This window comes from Eumetopias jubatus, unplaced genomic scaffold, assembly GCF_037043125.1.
Source record: "Eumetopias jubatus isolate StellerSeaLion01/CBP00866 unplaced genomic scaffold, mEumJub1_p1.0 scaffold_16, whole genome shotgun sequence".
In the NCBI taxonomy this organism is placed as follows: domain Eukaryota; kingdom Metazoa; phylum Chordata; class Mammalia; order Carnivora; family Otariidae; genus Eumetopias; species Eumetopias jubatus.
The window spans coordinates 40,815,218-40,833,348 of record NW_028274822.1 but is presented as its reverse complement, the minus strand read 5'-3'; the positions used below and the strand labels follow the sequence as shown (position 1 = coordinate 40,833,348).

The 18,131-nt window shown below is 40.0% G+C and overlaps 1 protein-coding gene across 3 annotated transcripts in view; it reads right to left on the bottom strand.

The window, feature by feature from the left end:
* The window catches only part of B4GALT6 (beta-1,4-galactosyltransferase 6), an 84,050-nt gene extending 80,454 nt beyond the window's left edge, over nucleotides 1-3,596 (bottom strand). For all 3 annotated transcript variants that reach the window (XR_003608285.2, XM_028098139.2, XM_028098138.2), the window contains exon 1: nucleotides 2,962-3,596. Coding sequence is in view for 2 of the 3 variants with exons in the window: in XM_028098139.2 (XP_027953940.1) it covers nucleotides 2,962-3,076 (115 nt within the window). In the remaining variant the exon portion in view is untranslated. The remainder of the gene's footprint in view (nucleotides 1-2,961) is intronic.
* Nucleotides 3,597-18,131: the final 14,535 nt, after the last annotated feature.

Sequence of the window (18,131 nt, the reverse complement as noted above, 5' to 3'; positions counted from 1 at the left end):
TTAAAGTTCCTAATATAAAGACTATCCCTGCGTTTCCTACATGAATTAGAAATTTCAAGGAAAATGTTTCAAATTACTCTTAAAATAATTCTTAAAATAAGCTTTGAGTTCGATGGGGCTCATTGTAGAGTAACACCCAAATAGACAAAAAACTGTGGAACATGAGAAAACATTGAAAACTAAACAGACTATGCCATTTACAACTGTGTGGTACTACCTGCTCAGAGGGAAGAGAGAGGGGGAGAGAGAAACACAGGTGAAGAAGGCTAAGGAAGAGGGACTAAAAGTGAGAAAAGGACTGCTTGGGGGAAGGTGCATGACAAAAATAGGTCTCTGGACAGAAAATGTAGGAAAACAAAATTAATGTCTACACAACAGGTTGATGTGGATGGAATAATATGGACTTTTTAACAGAAGACATTTGAAACATTTATTTAGAATAAATAAAAAGTGCTCTTACACCACGTATATTTTAGTCACAAGTTTTGCCCCAAGATGGAAACATGAATTCTTTCAAGAAGTTTCTCTGTACATCTAATGTAGATTAGTTATAAGAATTTAGTTTGGGGTATATCTCATTAAGAAGAAATCTGTAATGAAAAGGGAAGTGTACATAAAGCATTTCTGTAGCATACCAACGTACTATGGTTATCCTAAAAATCAACTTGTGCACTGATTTTGCATTATGAGCGGCACTAGCCATATTTTTCATAAACTATCACTTTTACTTTAAAGAACTGACAAACTTGGTTATTTGAACTCCTGTATTTGATCTACATTTTCCCAAAAATGAACAAAGTGAGCCAGGCACTTCAAAAAAAAAAAAAAAACTGACAGTATTTGTTGCCAATGATAAAATTTGAGCTTTCAGGCAAACGTGATTTTTGGAAAACTGCTTCCCAATAAAAGAGAAATAAGGGGAATTTTTTTTCCTGCTAAATAATACTGGCTTTGGGAAATAGATACAGCTTAACAAACTGATAGCACTTTATAAGTTTTGGTTTTCATTCTCCTTACTGGCTTTAATCATTTTTTTTAAGTTATAAATTTTAAGACCCACAAAAACAGTAGCTTAAACCGTGTCAACCTAATTGCCATAAGAAAATTGCCAAATTTTTATGACATATCAGTGATTATTCTATGGCAAACACTAAACTTATACATAAGTGAGAAAAATGTATTAGTATTTCGTATCAACTGAATTTTAAGAATCTACAGTTAATATATCGAGGCACCAAGGAAAAAAAAGGAGGACTACCAAGTAACAGAATTCTGATTTCCTTTGGTTAACTTTTTGAGTAACACAACTTCAACAAGTTACCCAAAATACCAAGAGGGTAAAAACACTGTTACCTAACTGCAAAAATCCTTTTTCTGCAAAACCTTTCAAAGTTGAATGTCTGATTAACTAACGTCACCCAAAGATTTCCAACCTTTAAAGAGCTACCTGACAAAGTAAAAACGGCTGTAGAATGAAGAGTTAATTTGTAAGACTGCCCAAATCGCAGAGGACTTTAAGAAAAGCCAGCCAAATAATTTGGCTAACTACTCTCAAGTCCACTGAACTACCACTGTCATTTCTACTACAGGCTCCCAGGGCTTTTTATTTTGCCTAAAGAAAAATCCGCATTAAAGGAAAATAGTATCTTAAAATATTCATACTTGCTTGAACTTTAACATCAAACTCCTATTTTGGAATACATCAAGGTTTCAACAATTTATGTCTTCTCAAGCATCATTATCTTAGTTTATACTTCTTACTTGAATCCAAAAATTTGATCAAGAAAAAGTCACATAGTAATTCTGTTCTAGGAAATGCAACAGTTTCCACGAGGTTTGCATCTTCCTTCTCCTCTGCAATTCATTACGATAATCTATTATCACACAAGACAATGCCCTGATACTAATTCCATCTCAAAATTCTGCACATGTTTTCACTGTATAAGAGGCCATACATTTTTGGCTGACCCAGGGAGAAATGGTTGGCTCAAAAGACTACTAGTGTCTAAAAAGAAGTAACAGGAGATACACACTATTACTAAGGGAACATTAAACTTACACTTTACAGTAAATATGTTAACATTAAATATATACCATAAATATTTAACATTAAACACATAATAACCAGGCAAAACTCAGAAAAAGTTTTGGAGATGCGACGTGTTTTAATATCCATACGAAGTTCTTATTTTTTATTCATTAGAATGCCAGAGTGGCACCTTTTCAACCAAAGGGGACTGAGTAATTAGAATATCAAATAAGCCAATTCAAGTAGATTATTTAAAAAGTATATCTGGCCCAAAATATGATAAATAGGTTAAAATGTTAAACTACAAACTATCCTGTGTAACTGTCATTTTAGTCATTATCTCAGAAATCATCCTAACAGGTAGCAGAGTCTACCTATCCTTGAAAAGCAGACTGAAGAACGGAGCATTGTTTTCACAAGAAAACTCATCGCCTAAAAATTCCTGAAGTGTGGCACAAATGTTCACTGACCCCATTCTAAAAAAGTGACCTAGAACACAAGAATACATACATTCTTGAACTCAGTCACATTCCCTGGTGTTGGTTTCTCCTTCATATTTTTAAACCAGTTATTATATCTGAGGGTGTTTGAATAAAACTACGACTAAGCATCGAGTTTAGGCTTAAAGACGTGATATTAAATGAATAAAGCTGTCATGAATACTCAAGAAAGCGACCAGGGCATCCGGGGTCACCACACCTAATTTTGCTACGTCCCTTTAATGCAGTCTTTGAAGTTATTTAAACCGGCACAAACGAAACTCACGTACCAAAGCCATGCCCCGAGCAGTTTATCTGACACGTCTGAAATAACATTTTAAATAAAATGCTTTCTGCGGGGCCCCTGTTTATGCACCTTCCGAATCCCCTAAGGAAGACCCTGCATTTCCTTCGGTGTGGCCGTGGGAAGGGAGGGTGTGTCTCGGTGCTTACCGATGCCCGGAGCCACATAGACGAAGTAGAGGCAGGACGAGGAGAGCGAGAAGAAGAAGATGAAGGCGAGGAGGGAGCGATTGGAGACCCGCATCATCCGCTTGAGCACAGACATCTTCCTCTTCCCGGCCAGCAGCTCAGGCTGCGCTCTCAGGCCGGACTTGGGGGCACCATCCAGGCCCTAAACTTCCATGAATGTGCTAAGAACCCCGAGACTGCAATGGGGTCCGCGCGGGGAGGACCTAGGGGAGAGGGCCAGAGCGGGAAGGAGGAATGGGGAGGGAGCGGACGGAATGAATGGGAGGCCGGAGAGCCGGGGGAGGGGAGGCGCGGGAGGCAAAGAGGAAGGGGTGGAGGAGGGAAAAGGGAGGCAAGGCGCGGGGGGTGGGGGGGACCGGGGACCGCAGGACCTGAGGAGGCCCTGGAAGGGCAAGGACGCGCCTTTTATCCGCCCGGCAGCGGCGGGAGGAGGGGCTGCAGGTGGGGAGAGGCGCGGGCTGCGCGCCGCGGCGCCCCTGCGGAGAGGGGCAGCAAACTGCAGCACGCCCGGGCTTCCCCGCGTCCGCCGGGGTCCTGGACGCGAAGCCCCCGCGCTCAGGAGGCGGCCCGCCCGCGCTCGGCAGGCCTGCGCCGCCGCCTCGTCCGGGCCGCGGCGTCTCGTGCCTGCGCGGGGCTAGCGTGGGCGCCGGGGCCGCAGTCGGCGCGCGCGACGCGCGGGGGCCCGCGGGGGCCCTGGGGGCCGAGGAGCTGAGCGCTCGCGGGCGCGCAGCCTCCTCCTCATGCCGCGCCGGGCCCCGGCGCCCCGCGGCGGCCGCGGGAGCAGAGCGCAGGCGAGGGCGGCGTCCCGGCTAGCGGCGAGCGCGCCCCGACTCCGGCTCCTGCCACGGCCAGCTGCCCGCCCGGCCGCAAGGGCGGCAACCGCAGCAACATTACCGCCGCCGGCCCAGGGTGAGGCGCCCCCGCCGGCGCCGCCCCCACTCCGCCCCCGGACACCAAGCGTTGAGCAGCCGGGCGACTCGCGCTGCGGGCAGAGCCGAGGAGTCCAAAGAACAGGAGGCCCGCCGCCGTCGGAGCCGCGTCTGGGTCGCAGAAGGGGGCGGGCCTGAAAGGGCGGGGGAGCCGCGGAAAACCGGGACGGGCGGGCGCGCCCGGAGACCCCTGCGGGGCTCCGCGCCTGTGCTCGAAACTGCAGGCGGCGCTGCCCGGGCACCGGAGAAAACCTGGAGGCCCCCACCCGCCCTCTCCCCTCCCTTCGCCCCAAACACCGCGCCTCCTGATTGGCCGGCGCCGCACCGCGCCGAGCAACCTGCCCCCTCCTTCCCCCCCACCTCCTCGCGCCTCGACCTGGGCCGCGGCCGCTTCCTGCGTCACCGCCGTCCCCGCCAGCCCCGGGACCCCAGCGCCAGTCGCGCTGCTCGGAGCCGAGGCACGGGTTTTGAGCCCCGGGTACGCACTCCCTCCTAGGGATCGATAAAGAAGGATGATGTACCTGGAGGGAAAAGGGTATCTCGAGGAGGGAACTTCAATGGTGTAATTTCCTCCCAAAATACACGCTCCGGGAACAAGATTTTTTTTTTCGTCCCAGATTAATGAAACCTTCCAACCTTCCATCCCGTACTTCTTACAGAAACATACTGCCAGGATGTGTTATGGATCTACATATATCCCTTATAATGGGACTCGCCTTCTCATCTGAAGGTGAGCCCTGGGTAGTCCTACAGTAGCTCTATCCATTCAGGCGGGGCGGAAAAGACTTCTTTGCAGCCAATTGGCCGTTCAGTACTGCAGCACCAACCAGCTTCAATAGGCAAATTGTTTTAATTCCCCTCCTAGGCCTTGGTCTCCCCTTTGTTCAAAAACTGCTTCTTCCTGCTAGCTGAATAAATTAGTCCGGAGCCTTAGTTTAGCTATCTCACAGTTTGCCAACGTGTGTGTGAAGGTGGTTCAACTAATCATGTAGGAAGTGGCTGGATGCCCCCTACCGCCATTATTTGCTCAGTATTTCCAGATGCAGCGGTGTTGACCCATCACTGATTGCCAGCAAATCTGGCACTTTCTTAGCAAGATACCCCTACCTTGGATCGTCTCTTAAATACTACTATGTTACATGGAGGATGAAACACCTGGATTTATAATTCACTAAGGTCTTTTACTAAGTGTGAAATTCACGGCAAGCTACTACCCTCTGCAAGCCTCTCTCCGTGGCCCTCAAATGATGGGTGTGAGACCACCTTGCAAGGCTGTGTGTGGGGTTAAATGGGGTAACTGTGTAAAATGCCAAGCACTATCTCTGGCACATAAGAGATTTCCTCATATCCCATTAGACAGTTGACTGAATGGAATTGCCAAGTTCAAATTCATTTTTTAATATTTAGTTTTTTTGGAATTCCCTGGCTGATTGGATATTTAATGTGAAAGGAAATGACACTATTCTGTAACATTTTTAGATACTTAAGGGGAATGTGAAATACAAACGGAGCAATATTAAATGAAAATAAACCACACTTTAAAAAAAAAAAAACCTATACAAAAGAAAGAAATCCATGAATGGTCCAGAAGCAAAGAGTTTCCCTCTCAGACCCTGCTGACTTTTCATCTCTCTATTCCATGAGTTCAGCCATCATGCTGGTTTAGCAATGGCCAGGTCTCAGGCAAGGTTGGCTTTTTATAAGGAAAGTTTACTATGTAACTAAGAGGGAAGTATTAACATCGTAGAAATTGATTATTAATCTTATTGTAAGAAATCTGACATCTGTGTATAGATGTGCCTGGCTGGCATAGACAACTGCCATGGTTACTCTTTCAAGTTCACCACAGTACTTGTTAAAACTAATTGGTTGCTAACAGAGTAAATCTTAAAAGGTCACATCACAAGAAAAAAAATTGTAACTATGCATGGTGATAGAGGGTAACCAGATTTATTGTGGTCATCATTTCATAGCATATACAAATATTGAATCATGCTGTACCCCTGAAACTAATGTAAGATTATATATCAACTCTACCTCAATAAAGAATCAATTATGGAAAAAAATTTCAAATTAAAAAAAAAAAGAAAAAGGAAAAGACTGGTTGGCTCTCCCCTGGAGTACAGCAGTGTACCAGAAAACCAGCTCAGTTGGTACACCCATTAGCACTCATCACTAGTCACAGAGGCAGCCAAGCCTCTGGTGCCAGGGAGCCTGAGGTTGAATCCCAATCACTCTCTGATCAAGTGACCTCAAAGATAATCATACTACCTATTAAGGTTGTTGTAAGGGTTAAATTAAATGAGTTAATGCCTCTAAAGAGTTTGGGGGAGCCTGGTACCTAGTAAGCACAATTCAAATATTTGCTAATTTTTTTTAATCTCTCTTTTAGATCACACTCTGCCAACAGTAAGGGTGATGCTGGTCTTTTTCTGTTTAAAAACCAAATTTCCTACTGAGTCACCCATGATGTTTCTGGCCGTCTGAAGGATACCTCACGGTCTCAGCCAAAGATTTTGTAAAGCCAAAATCCATGAATACTCAGAGCTCAAGGAACGCTAACCAAATCTTTCCAAGCCAGATTATCAACTGATACTTCCTCAGGAGCCAGGTAAAGTCCATAGCAGAGGAATGGCCTTGCAGAAAGTTTCATTTTATAACATCAAAGTTTAGTTTTATAATATCAACAAGACTTTAAACTTATAATAATAAGACAAAACATACAATAGTAAGACACAAGTGCATCTCATTTAATTGCTGTGTTCTATATTTATTACTATCATGTGTTCCTTTTACTGTTTTCTGTCTATGAGAGCCCCCATGCTCTTAAATGTTGTGGTATCAAACTGAGTAAGTTAAGTTTTAACTAATGGTTTTCTATTTATATTAATCAGAAATATATTACTGAGATTGTGATTACAACAAAAAAGAAAAATGTACTTGTTTGATGAGGTGGATGACATTTTACTTGGTCCGTGCTGAGTGAGGATAAACAATATCCATGAAGTGTTTTGGATTTGCTCACAACCTTGGTAGTATAAAAATCAGTAAGTTTTTTTTCCCTATAAATTGGGGGGAGGGAAGGAATGAAAGAAAGCACATTAAACCTCACTTTTATGATCAGTTAGGGTTCAGACCTCCATATTACAATCACTGATTAAGTATAGTAATTTTATATATTTAAACACAGGGTCTCAGCACCTGAGATTCAGTTAAAGAAAATTGTTGGGTTGATGAATTCTACTTAGACAGGTGAATTTTTTTTTACTTACATAATTGAAATGTAGATTGTATAAGAGTTAGACATTGGCATGAGCTATAAAATGGAATAAATATTCCAAAATATTGTGGCACAGAAACTTTTTTTTTCTTTGAGCCCAACAAGGGGCTTGGATTCACCTCCTTGATATCAAGACCTGAGCTAATATCAAGCTAATATCAAGATGCTTAACTGACTGAGCCACCCAGGTACCCCCAGAAACTTCCCTTAAATAAAGCCCGTTTCCCACTGATTTCCATAATAAATATAGTCAGAGTTCTGCCGAGAAAAAAACATTAGTCCCTATATCTTATTTAGGTTATAATAAAGAAACTTTAAAATAAATGTCTTACATTTGAGAGCAAACAATCACTTTAAAGCCAGACTTTAATAATCCTATATATATGAGATAATACAATCTTTATAATAATACTTTATTGTGGTTAAAATTTAAAAAGAAAACCACTGGAGTGATAAGAATCCCTACTTCAGCAGTTGCCCCAATTTCATACCCCTCTCAGATTGCATAGCCCTTGCATCTGAAATCCAAAATCATTCTTTCTCATCATAAGAATGCATTATAGCATATTCAAACCACCTTCCCATCATTTTCACAAAATCCCTTTGGCATACATTTAGCAAGTATTATTATGTCACTTGCGATGAGGAAACTACAGCTCAGTCAGGTACAATGTGTGGCCTGAGTTCACATGGTAATGAGGTAGCAGCAGAGCCGGGAGGAGAGCTGAGATGTTAGCAGCCTTCCCGTGTCCCTTCCACAAACCACACCAGCTCCCGTCTTCACAGGGATTGCTTTGCCTATCAGGGCAAATGTTTTATTTAGTGTACTTTTCAAAGTTTTCTAGAAATAAATAGGTGCTCTCCATTTCTCAAACTATCTTTACTGATTTTGTCTCCGACATCTGTGTCGCGAGGTATGTTGATTGTACTACCTGGTACATAAAGTTAAGGCCCCTCTGTCTGGCTCAAGCAACTGATAAGTCACAATGAAAAATTAATTTTTCATTATCCCTTCTTTTTCTCAGCATAGTGTTGATTTATTCAACAGATGGCTAGTTTTGCCTTAAAGAGACTCTGAGCTGCCAGGCCATGCCCCTGACTTAGCCCCCAGGCTAAGTATAGATGGAGAAAATCCTCTGCCCATGGCAGATGGAATTAGATTCTGTCGGGAAAACCAGACATTAGAGGTTGGGGAACGACAATGAAAAGCCAAGACAGAAGATTGAAAGAGCAGCTGAGTCACATACAAGGTAGCGCCTGGTGCCTTCCATGGAAAGGGATGTGATTTCAGCACCCATCAGAGTAGTTGTAGGAGGCTTCCTCTTCCTGCCTGAGGCTTCCATCTCCCAGGTCCCATACAGACCCCTGAAAGCTGAGGGAAATCCAAGTATCAGCACGCATATAAGCCAGATGCATAGGACATGTGGGCCTTGTACATACCAGCTGAGCAACCCAGCCCTTGAGAGAGTCCTTAAACCTGGCTACTGAACAGACAAAACAATAGCCACATCCCCAGAGCTGCCTTGAATTCTAAACAGCAGTTAGTCCTGAGTAACTCTCAGAGATACCTTTCTTACTGACACACATATCCATGTTAAAAAGAAGGAAAAAAGAAAACCACTCCTATTACTTGACACAGTTCAAAAGATTCTGCTTTTTGTAGTCAAAATAGCCCATCCTCAGCCATTTAATTTTTAAAAAATCATTTCCTGAACATTACTCTATTTTGATGATATACAGTAGCAGCTCAGAACCTTGTATAAAAACAAGGCAATAAATAATTATTGAATGAATAAATCAACACACTTTTAACTTTTTACATAATTACATATATTCTTCTGGGTAGCGTGACAAGGAGTACAAGTTGGTTCACCTTAACTTACCCAGAGCATTTTATCAAAAGAGCCATCTTCATAGGTGAATGAATCATAAAAGTAGAAGATAAAATGAATAGATAAAAGCTAGTGTACTATTAAAGTGTTCTTCTATCGTATCAAGAATCTTATACCTGTGGCAGCCAAAAGCAATAAAAAAAATAGAATTTAAAATACAGAATAACCTTTAATGAAGGACATTAGTAGGTAATTTTCTATCCATTTTTTTTATCCTGTTTAATATCACAAGGCTCAGAGGATTTTCTCCATCTATGCTTTTAGTGACTAAATCACCCTGGGGGGGGGGCAGGAAACTAGTTTTAGAGTTTAAATGGCTAAATATTGAAGTGAGAAAGAAAATTCAGGTAAATTTGATAAAGGATTTCAGTGCTTCTGTGTCTGAAAAGGGAATTTTGGAACGTTGACATCCTGACTTAAACTAAAATTCACAAGTTCATAGTCACCGGAAGGATTTAAGTCACTGTAATAAGGGATGTAAAAGCATAAATTTAAATATGTCAGAGTTAACCAAAAGAAAGATGGAAGCCAGTCTTTTCAGCCTAAAAAGTACAAATAATACCAATTCACCATGACCAATAAGAAATGTCCCAGAAATGCAAGAACCTAGCAACATTAGGCAAATTATTAACATAATCCAACATATTAGGCCAAAGAAAAAAAATTAGTATCTTATTTTCAAGTAGGTGATTGTATAAATATACTACAATTTAATTACCTTTCCTGTTATTTATTAATGAAAATTGCTTTTCAATTTGATCCAGTTACAAATAAAGCTAGTATAATGCACACATTATAAACAAAATTTTGTGCATTTCTATTGGCTATATACCTACTAGTCAAAATTCTTGGCTTCATGATATGGATATGCTCAGATTTCAGAAATAATATAACGGCAACCAATTCTCCAAAATGGTTTTACCAGCTTACACTCCCACCAGTAGTGTTTGAGGGTTCAAGTTCCTTATGTTTTCACCAACACTTGGTGTAATCAACCCTATTAATATTAGCATTTCAGGTTGAATATAGTGGTGTCTCATTTTGGTTTTAATTTTCACTTTCCTAAGGACTAACAACAAGATCGAGCAATTTTTCAAAACGTATTGGCATACAATATCTCCTATAGAGGCTAGAAAAGCATTTGATACAATCAAGCAATTTCTGATGTTAAAACTTCTCATAAAATAGAGATAAGAGGATATGGTTGTTTTTTTGCTTTTGTTTTTTTTAAGTAGGCTCCTTGCCCACTGTGGAGTCCAATATGAGTCTTAAACTCAGGACCCCAAGAGCTGAAATCAATTGGACATTTAACCAACTGAGCCACCCAAGTGCCCCTGTTCTTGTTTTTTAAAGACCAGGAGGCATTCTTATGATTAATGTAGAATCATCCTCATTCAAATCATGAATAAGACATGGACAGGCAAGAATTAGGCAATGCACTTGGATGAGACTATGAAGAGGTAAAAATAGTGAAAATAAAGTGAGAAAAATTATTGCTATTTATAGGTTTGCGACCACCAAACAAAGCATTAACTGGAAAACCTGTTAGATCTAATAGGGAAGATCAATAAAGAGCCAATGAACACAATATACACGCACTTAACCAGTTTAGCCTGGAGATACAGTCCTAGGAATCAGAGCTCTAACTGAACTTAGTTATATGAGGTCCTCTAGTTCCTATGGGGAAGTATTTTAAGTATCATACTGAAGCAATTTCTCAATCCTCTCAGCTTTTAGCAATGTTTAAGATATCCTTCAAAATGTTAAAAAAGACTTCTACCAATCTCCTAATTTTCTTTATTCTCTGCTTCCTCAAGCATTTCCTTGAAAGCATCACAAGTGACCAGAAAATCTGTCTTCTAACTTAGCTTCTTACCCTCCTTGTTCCTTTGTAGTAGGTAAAGAAAGCACTGTGGCACCATAACTTTGGAAATCGATTTATGTCAAAATTATTTACCAGAACTCAAAATGCAGGAGAAGCTAGAGCAGAGAAAACAATGTACATTGTAGAACCACTCCTCTCAGGATGACTGGGATATCACTCATTGGTTACATTTGGTAGCAGTGTAGTCCCTTAGTACCTCATGGGTTAAACATATGATGGCACTCAGAGCATAACCCTATTAACATGGCACCCAGAGAAAAACCCTATTAACAGGGTAATATGATAGATTATTAAATATATAAATGTATTGCTGTACACATAGCATATTCTATCTTTGAAAATATAAAGACAAATAGCAAGTGGGAAATGTAATGTACCTTATTATATTACAAAATGGGAAAAATTCAATCAACTTATCCCACACAAATATTAACCTATGAGTTAACCACAGCCCAACTTGCTGGGGCATTATCAGAGCCTAATTGACCTAGGGGAAAGGAAATTCCCAACTCCAGTCAGCTCTAGCCTTCCATGTGGGAGAAGAGAAATACCCACATCCAGCCTAAGATCTCAGTTGATCTACCAAGTTCCCAACTTGATCTATAGATTCAGTGCAATCCCAGTCAAAATCCCAGCAGGTTATTTTATGGATATTGGCAAACTGATTCTAAACTTTATATGAAGAGGTAAAAGACCCAGAAGAGCCAACACAATGTTAAAGGAGAAGAAGAAAGTTGGAAAGCCCACACTACCCAACTTCAAGACTTACCATAAGTAAGACAGTTTGATATTAGCAAAAGAATAGATAACTGGATCAGTGGAACAGAATAAAGAGCTCAGAAATAGACTCACATAGATATGGTCAACTGATATTTGACAAAGGAGAAAAGGCAATAAAATGGAGCAAAGATGGTCTTTAACAAATGGTGCTGGAACAAGTGGACATACACATGCAAAAAAAAAAAAAGTAGACACAGACCTTATACTCTTCACAAAAATTAACTCAAAAGGGATGAGACCTAAATGTAAAAGGCAATGTAAAAGGCAAAACTATAAAACTCCTACAAAATAACATAGAAAACCTAGATGCCCTGGGGGATGACTTCTTAGAACACTAAGGGCATGATCCATGAAAGAAATAATGGATAAACTGTATTTCATCAAAATCTAAAAACTTCTTCACTGCGAAAGGCAATATCAAGAGAGTGAGAAGACAAGCCACAGCCTGGGAGAAAATATTTGCAAAAGATACATCTGATAAAGGACTGTTATCCAAAATATACAAAGAACTCCTGAAACTCAATAATATGAAAACAGAAAACTCAATTAAAAAATGTACTGAAGAACTTAGCAGACACCTCTCCAAAGAAGATATACAAATAGCAAATAAAGATATACAAAATGCTCCACGGCATATGTCATTAGGGAAATGCAAATTAAAACAAGATACCACACACCTATCAAAATGGCCAAAATCCAGGGGCACCTGGGTGGCTTAGTCGGTTGAGCATCAACTCTTGATTTTAACTCAGGTCGAGCCCTGTGTCTGACTCTGCACTGGGAGTGGAGTCTGCTTAAGAGTCTCTCTCTCCCTCTCCCTCTGCTGCTCCCCCTCCCCCTCTCTCTCCCTCTCTAAAAAGCAAAAGCTAAAACTAAACATACTCCTATCATACAATCCAGTAGTCATCCTCCTTGGTATTTATCCAAGGGAGTTGAAAACAGGTCCACACAAAAACCAGCCCACAGACAATGGAATATATTATCCCAGATTGAAAAGAAATGAGCAGTCAAACCATGAAAAGACATAGAGAAACCTTAATGCATTACTAAATGAATATGACCTAGTGAAAGAGCCAATCTGAAAAGGTTACCGGCTGTATGATTCCAATTATATGACATTCTGGAAAAGGCCAAACTGTGAAAATAGTAAAAAGACCAGTAGTTGCCAGGGGTTGGGAGGGGGAAGGGGATGAATAGGCAGAGCACAGAGGGTTTTTAGGGCAGTGAAAATACTCTATATGATGCTACAATGATGGATATATGTCATTATATATTTGTCCAAACTCATAGAATATGCAACACCAAGAGCAAACCCTAACGTAAAAACTATGAACTTTGGGTGATAATGATGTGTCAATTGTAGGTGCATCACTTGTAACAAATGTACCACTGTGGTGGGGGATGTTGACAATGGGAGAGGCTATGCAGGTGGGGGCGGGGGTATGTGGGGAAATCTCCGTACCTTCCCTTCAATTTTTCTGTGAACCTGAAACTGTTCTAAAAAAAATAAACAAAAGAGGCACCTGGGTGGCTCAGTCAGTTAAGCTTCTGACTTCTGACTTTGGCTCAGGTCATGATCCCAGCGTCCTCAGTTTGGGCCGCCTTGGGCTCTGCGCTGCGTGTGGAGCCTGCTTGGGATTCTGTCTCTCCCTCTGCCCCTCCCTGCTCGCACTCTCTCTCAAAAAACTAAAACCAAAAAATTAATTAATTAAACAAAAAAGCAAAGCTTCTAAAATTAGGGCCAATTTGAAAATGAGTGCAACTCCTATTCAAAATCAAGTGTTTTATTAAAATAAATTTGCTTCCAGAAAAATGGAGACCAAAAAGAAGACTTAAGAAATGGAAAGGATAGAGGAATTCAGTATTATAAAGATGTGGATTCTCCCTGACTGTGACCATGAATGTTGGAGAATGACCAGGTTAGAGAGTTACAATCACTTATTCTAAAAATAGATGGTTTGAGACAGGACACACAGCAGTAAATGTGCTTCCAAAGCAAAAGACAACTCCCTGACTATAATATTTATTATCACTGCCAATTAATGTTTCTAGTATTCTTCATCTGACAAGGCATGAAAAATATGGCTACTGTCAAGGTGAGAAAAACAGATTAATCTATCCTTAAATAAAGAAAGTCTTTCCTTCAGGAAGCAGTAAGGTAAACAGGAAGTATTTCTAGACTAGTTCGCTAAAACATCTGAGGTAGAAAAGGTCAGCACTCATAAACAAGACTTGCCTTCCTAGGTGGAAGCATTATTGCTTGCACTAAGCATAATACTCCTTTGCTTACCCAGAACATAGATGTGTCCAGGGAAGACTGGACCACTTTGAACACACCATCCTCCTCAGGACTATGGTATACTAGGTGGGGACTGATTGCTCAAGTCTCTCCAGGCTCGACTGTGGGTTGAGAGAGCCTAGGTACGAAGGAGAGGATGTGAAGTGACTTCAGCTAGAGCCCTTGAGTATACCCCTGGTCAAATGAAAAGCATGTATAGGACTTCTGTTCACACAGATCATTTGCAGCAACTGGCAATTATTACTTAGTTGGTTTTGTTTCTGGTCCTGTTGTAAGTTTTCTTAGAATAACTTCAGTAAAAATCTTCCCTATTTTTGCTGTATGATAAAAATAGCTTAACCTAAAATCTCACTTGATCAAAACAATGAGCATTCAATGTGAAACTGATAATACAGAATAACAAATAAATTTGACCCCTCCACATGTGAGTTACCAGTCATCCCCAGACCCCATATGTCTTTAAACTGTTATCAGTAGAATAATTTTACCAATACGAATTGCATTGTGATTAATAAAGATATTTAAATATTCTTGATTGAGTTCCGGGTCTGCTTGTAAGATAACATTAAAGTCTCTTGGGAGCCTTCCTCATGTGTTAAGAACCAGGCTATCCAGTGGAGAGGGAATATTGATCTGATGAAATAGAAGTCTCATTAAAGTAAGATGGGAGTGACTTTTTTCCTATTTTTAGGAAAAATCTTTCTGGTAAGCCCTTCTCCACTCCCACAGAGAAAGGGGCTAAAACGATAAAAGTATACATGTAGCAGGAGGTGACTTGTTATTAAAAGCGAGTCTGGCAAAAGGTGGTTTCCAGTTTAAAGCAATGAAGTAAAAATAACTCTGCCACCTCTTCTCCCTGAAATCAACTGAAAATAACAAGGAATACAAGAAAAAGCCTCAATGATGCAAGAAAATACCTAAAATTCTGAACAATGATATATGAAGAAAGCCTGGGAATGTTGTCTGTCAGTCACGGAGAATGCTATAAGCGACTACCCAATGACCTACTCAGTCCATTGGGACAGCTCTCAGAGCGCCCAGTTCCCTCGGTGGTGGTGGGGCGCCTGAGCAGCAAAACAGTCACCATCTCCTCTGGAAGGAGAGGTGGTGTCTAGGCTGCGTAAGGAGCTTCTCTCCCCTCTGTTGACCATGTGGCAGGGGAAGTATTCAACCAGCAAAGCACAGGCGCACCATTTCTCTAAGAAGCAGGCTATCAATGTATCCTGTGGAGGCAAAACCCCGGATGACCTGCAGCCCTGAGCTGCCAATTTATATACGTTGACGGTTGTGAAAGCTAAGTCAAAGGTAAACATCCTGGAAAATTGTATCACATGGAAGTTCATGAAAAACCAGTGCAACTTCTCCTAACTTGCATTAGAATTATGCCACAGGGCAAAGTGGTAAAACAGTTTTCATCCGCAACGTCTTGTAATGCAGCTGACTCACGGGGGCATTCCCTGGCCCTTACCTCCTACCAGACTGGGAACAACTCCATTCCAAACAGAAATAGCCAAGAAGGGGCCACAATAAAACACAAGAAAACCAAGAGGAAAAAGAACATGATATAAGAAAGGTAGATACAACCACATACCAGAAAGATTATACCATAAATGAGGTCAAGATAGATTTTTTTTTTAATTCCAAAGAATTTTTATGCACACACATTTATCTGGGATATATATAGTGAGAGAGAGATACAAGGGCTCAAGAAAGCAGATGCAAAATAATCTGGCAGAGCTCAGGATAAAAATGAAAGAGAAGAATAATACCATCACAAAAATCATATCCATATGGAGGGCAGAAATAACAGAATAACAGATATTGCTGAAAACACAAAAATGTGAGATAACAAGCTTAAAAAAAACTGAGCAAAGTGAAATAATAAAGGAAAAAGTAGATATGAAAGACAGGCAATAGAATTCATCACCTGCACATTCGGTGTTGCTGAAGAAGAAAACGGAATAAATGCGACAGAAAAAAATTCAAAAATATAAATGAACAAACTAAAAAGAAAGAATATCTCTATTCATTATAGATTTTTTTGGCTTTATTCCTATCAAATCTTGCATTTTGATTAATCAAGTTTTATTTCATTACGTTTCCCCCTTTACTGTTTTCTACATTCTGTTTCTATAACTTGATTACCTTCAAATTTTCAACATGAATATTAAATTTTTTATTATTTTTAAGTAATTCTAAAATTATCAGGTCTCTTTCTCAAAGATCAAGAGCAATTTAACTTCTCCCCAAACAGCCTACTTTCCATATAACATGCCATACCTACCATTTTATTTTCATTGTTTTAAAACCCATCAAATGTCTTTTTTAAAGAAATTGTTGTTGCTGCTTTTAGGATTAATACATATTTTTTTCTGACATATTTTACTTCTCTTCTTACCATGGCTTCTTGCATCAGCTGTTTCATCTTCGTCCATGTTCCTTCTTAAGTATATCCTTTAGAGTCCTTACAGTAAGGGTCTGTGGTATTAAGCTATCAATCATTGTGTGTATAAATGTGACTTTATTTTGCTAAATGATTGCTAGCTTGGCATAGAATTATAGGTTGACAGTGATTCTTCCTTCAGCCTTTGAAGGTATTGGTTATTGTCTTATGGTATCTATGGTTGCTATTTGACTGATTATCATTCTTTAGTAGATAATTTTCCCTCCATCACTATTAGAATGTTCTCTCTTTGGGGATGTTCTGTGGTTTCATTATTATGTGTTTGAAATATGTTCTTATTTATACTGTTAGGGATTCAGTATGTGATGTCCTTCTTAAGTTCTGGAAAATTTGCAGTCATTAGCTCCCTGAATATTCTACTTCCCCATTCTTTCTATGTGCTCCTTCAGGAAGTCTGTTTGGCATATGTTGGATCTTCCCATTCCCCCTGCCTGTCTTTTAATTTGTCTTTCAGTTTTCCATCTCTTCATCTTTGAGTCTGCTTCCTTCTGAGTTACAGCCTCAGCTGATATTCAGTTCAGCCATTACATTGCCTTTCTAGTCTTCTTTTTGATTTTTTCAAAGTGTTTACAATGGAAGGGATGCCTCTGTCTTGTGAACTCAGTCTACCATCTTATAGGAGGTTGAAGACTTAAGTCAACATGTTCAAAGTTCATGCCATGTCCCAGAAGAAAAATTAATACGAACTAATCAACATTGATCAGTATACTCAGTAAACAGCAAAAAAGAGTCTCTGGACATTCGAGCAAAAAAGGTCAAGTCATTACAACAGGGAAAAAATTAACTGGCTCCAGACTTCTCTACCGAGTTGTTGAATTCTATAATAATTTTCAGAAATCACCAGGGGGGACAAATGTCATGCAATAATTTTATACCCATAGAAACTGTTATACCCATAGCATAAAGGCAACAGGTACTTTCAAATGTGGAAGAAGTCAAAAAGTATACTTCCCATGAGCCCCTTCTTGAAAAATCTGCTGTATAGAGAACTTCAGTTAGCAAAGAGCTGAATGAAGAAATGATGGTGGAGGAATGCTATGACCATTGAATCAATACAGACTACTACAACTAATAAACTCAGCTGCCAAAACAATAAAGCAGAGTAGAAATTCAGAATTAAATTCAAATGAATATGGAAATTCAATATATATATAAAAGTGGCATTTTGGGGGTGCCTGGCTGGCTCAGTCAGTAGAACATGCTACTCTTGATTTTGGGGTTGTGAGTTCAAGCCCCACACTGGGTGTAGAGATTTCTTAAAAATAAAATCTTTAAAAAAGTGGCATTGGGGTGGCATTTTTGAAGTCATGGGAAATGGGCAAGATTAGCCATTAAATGGAGAAGGAATAATACTAGCATCTGGAAGGAACTAGATCTACTTAATTTTTTATGCTAAAAATTTCCAGAGTTCAAAGTTTTAAACATAGAAGTATAGAAAGTAAAAACCATAAAAATACTGAAGAAAACAAGAAGAATCTTTCAATTGTCTCAAGATGGGGAAGGTCTTTCTAACAAAGACATTTTTTAAAAAATGGTTGAGAAGTGTTACTAAGCAAATATAACTTTCTTCATTGGAAATGTTCCCTAAGCAAAGTTAAAAAT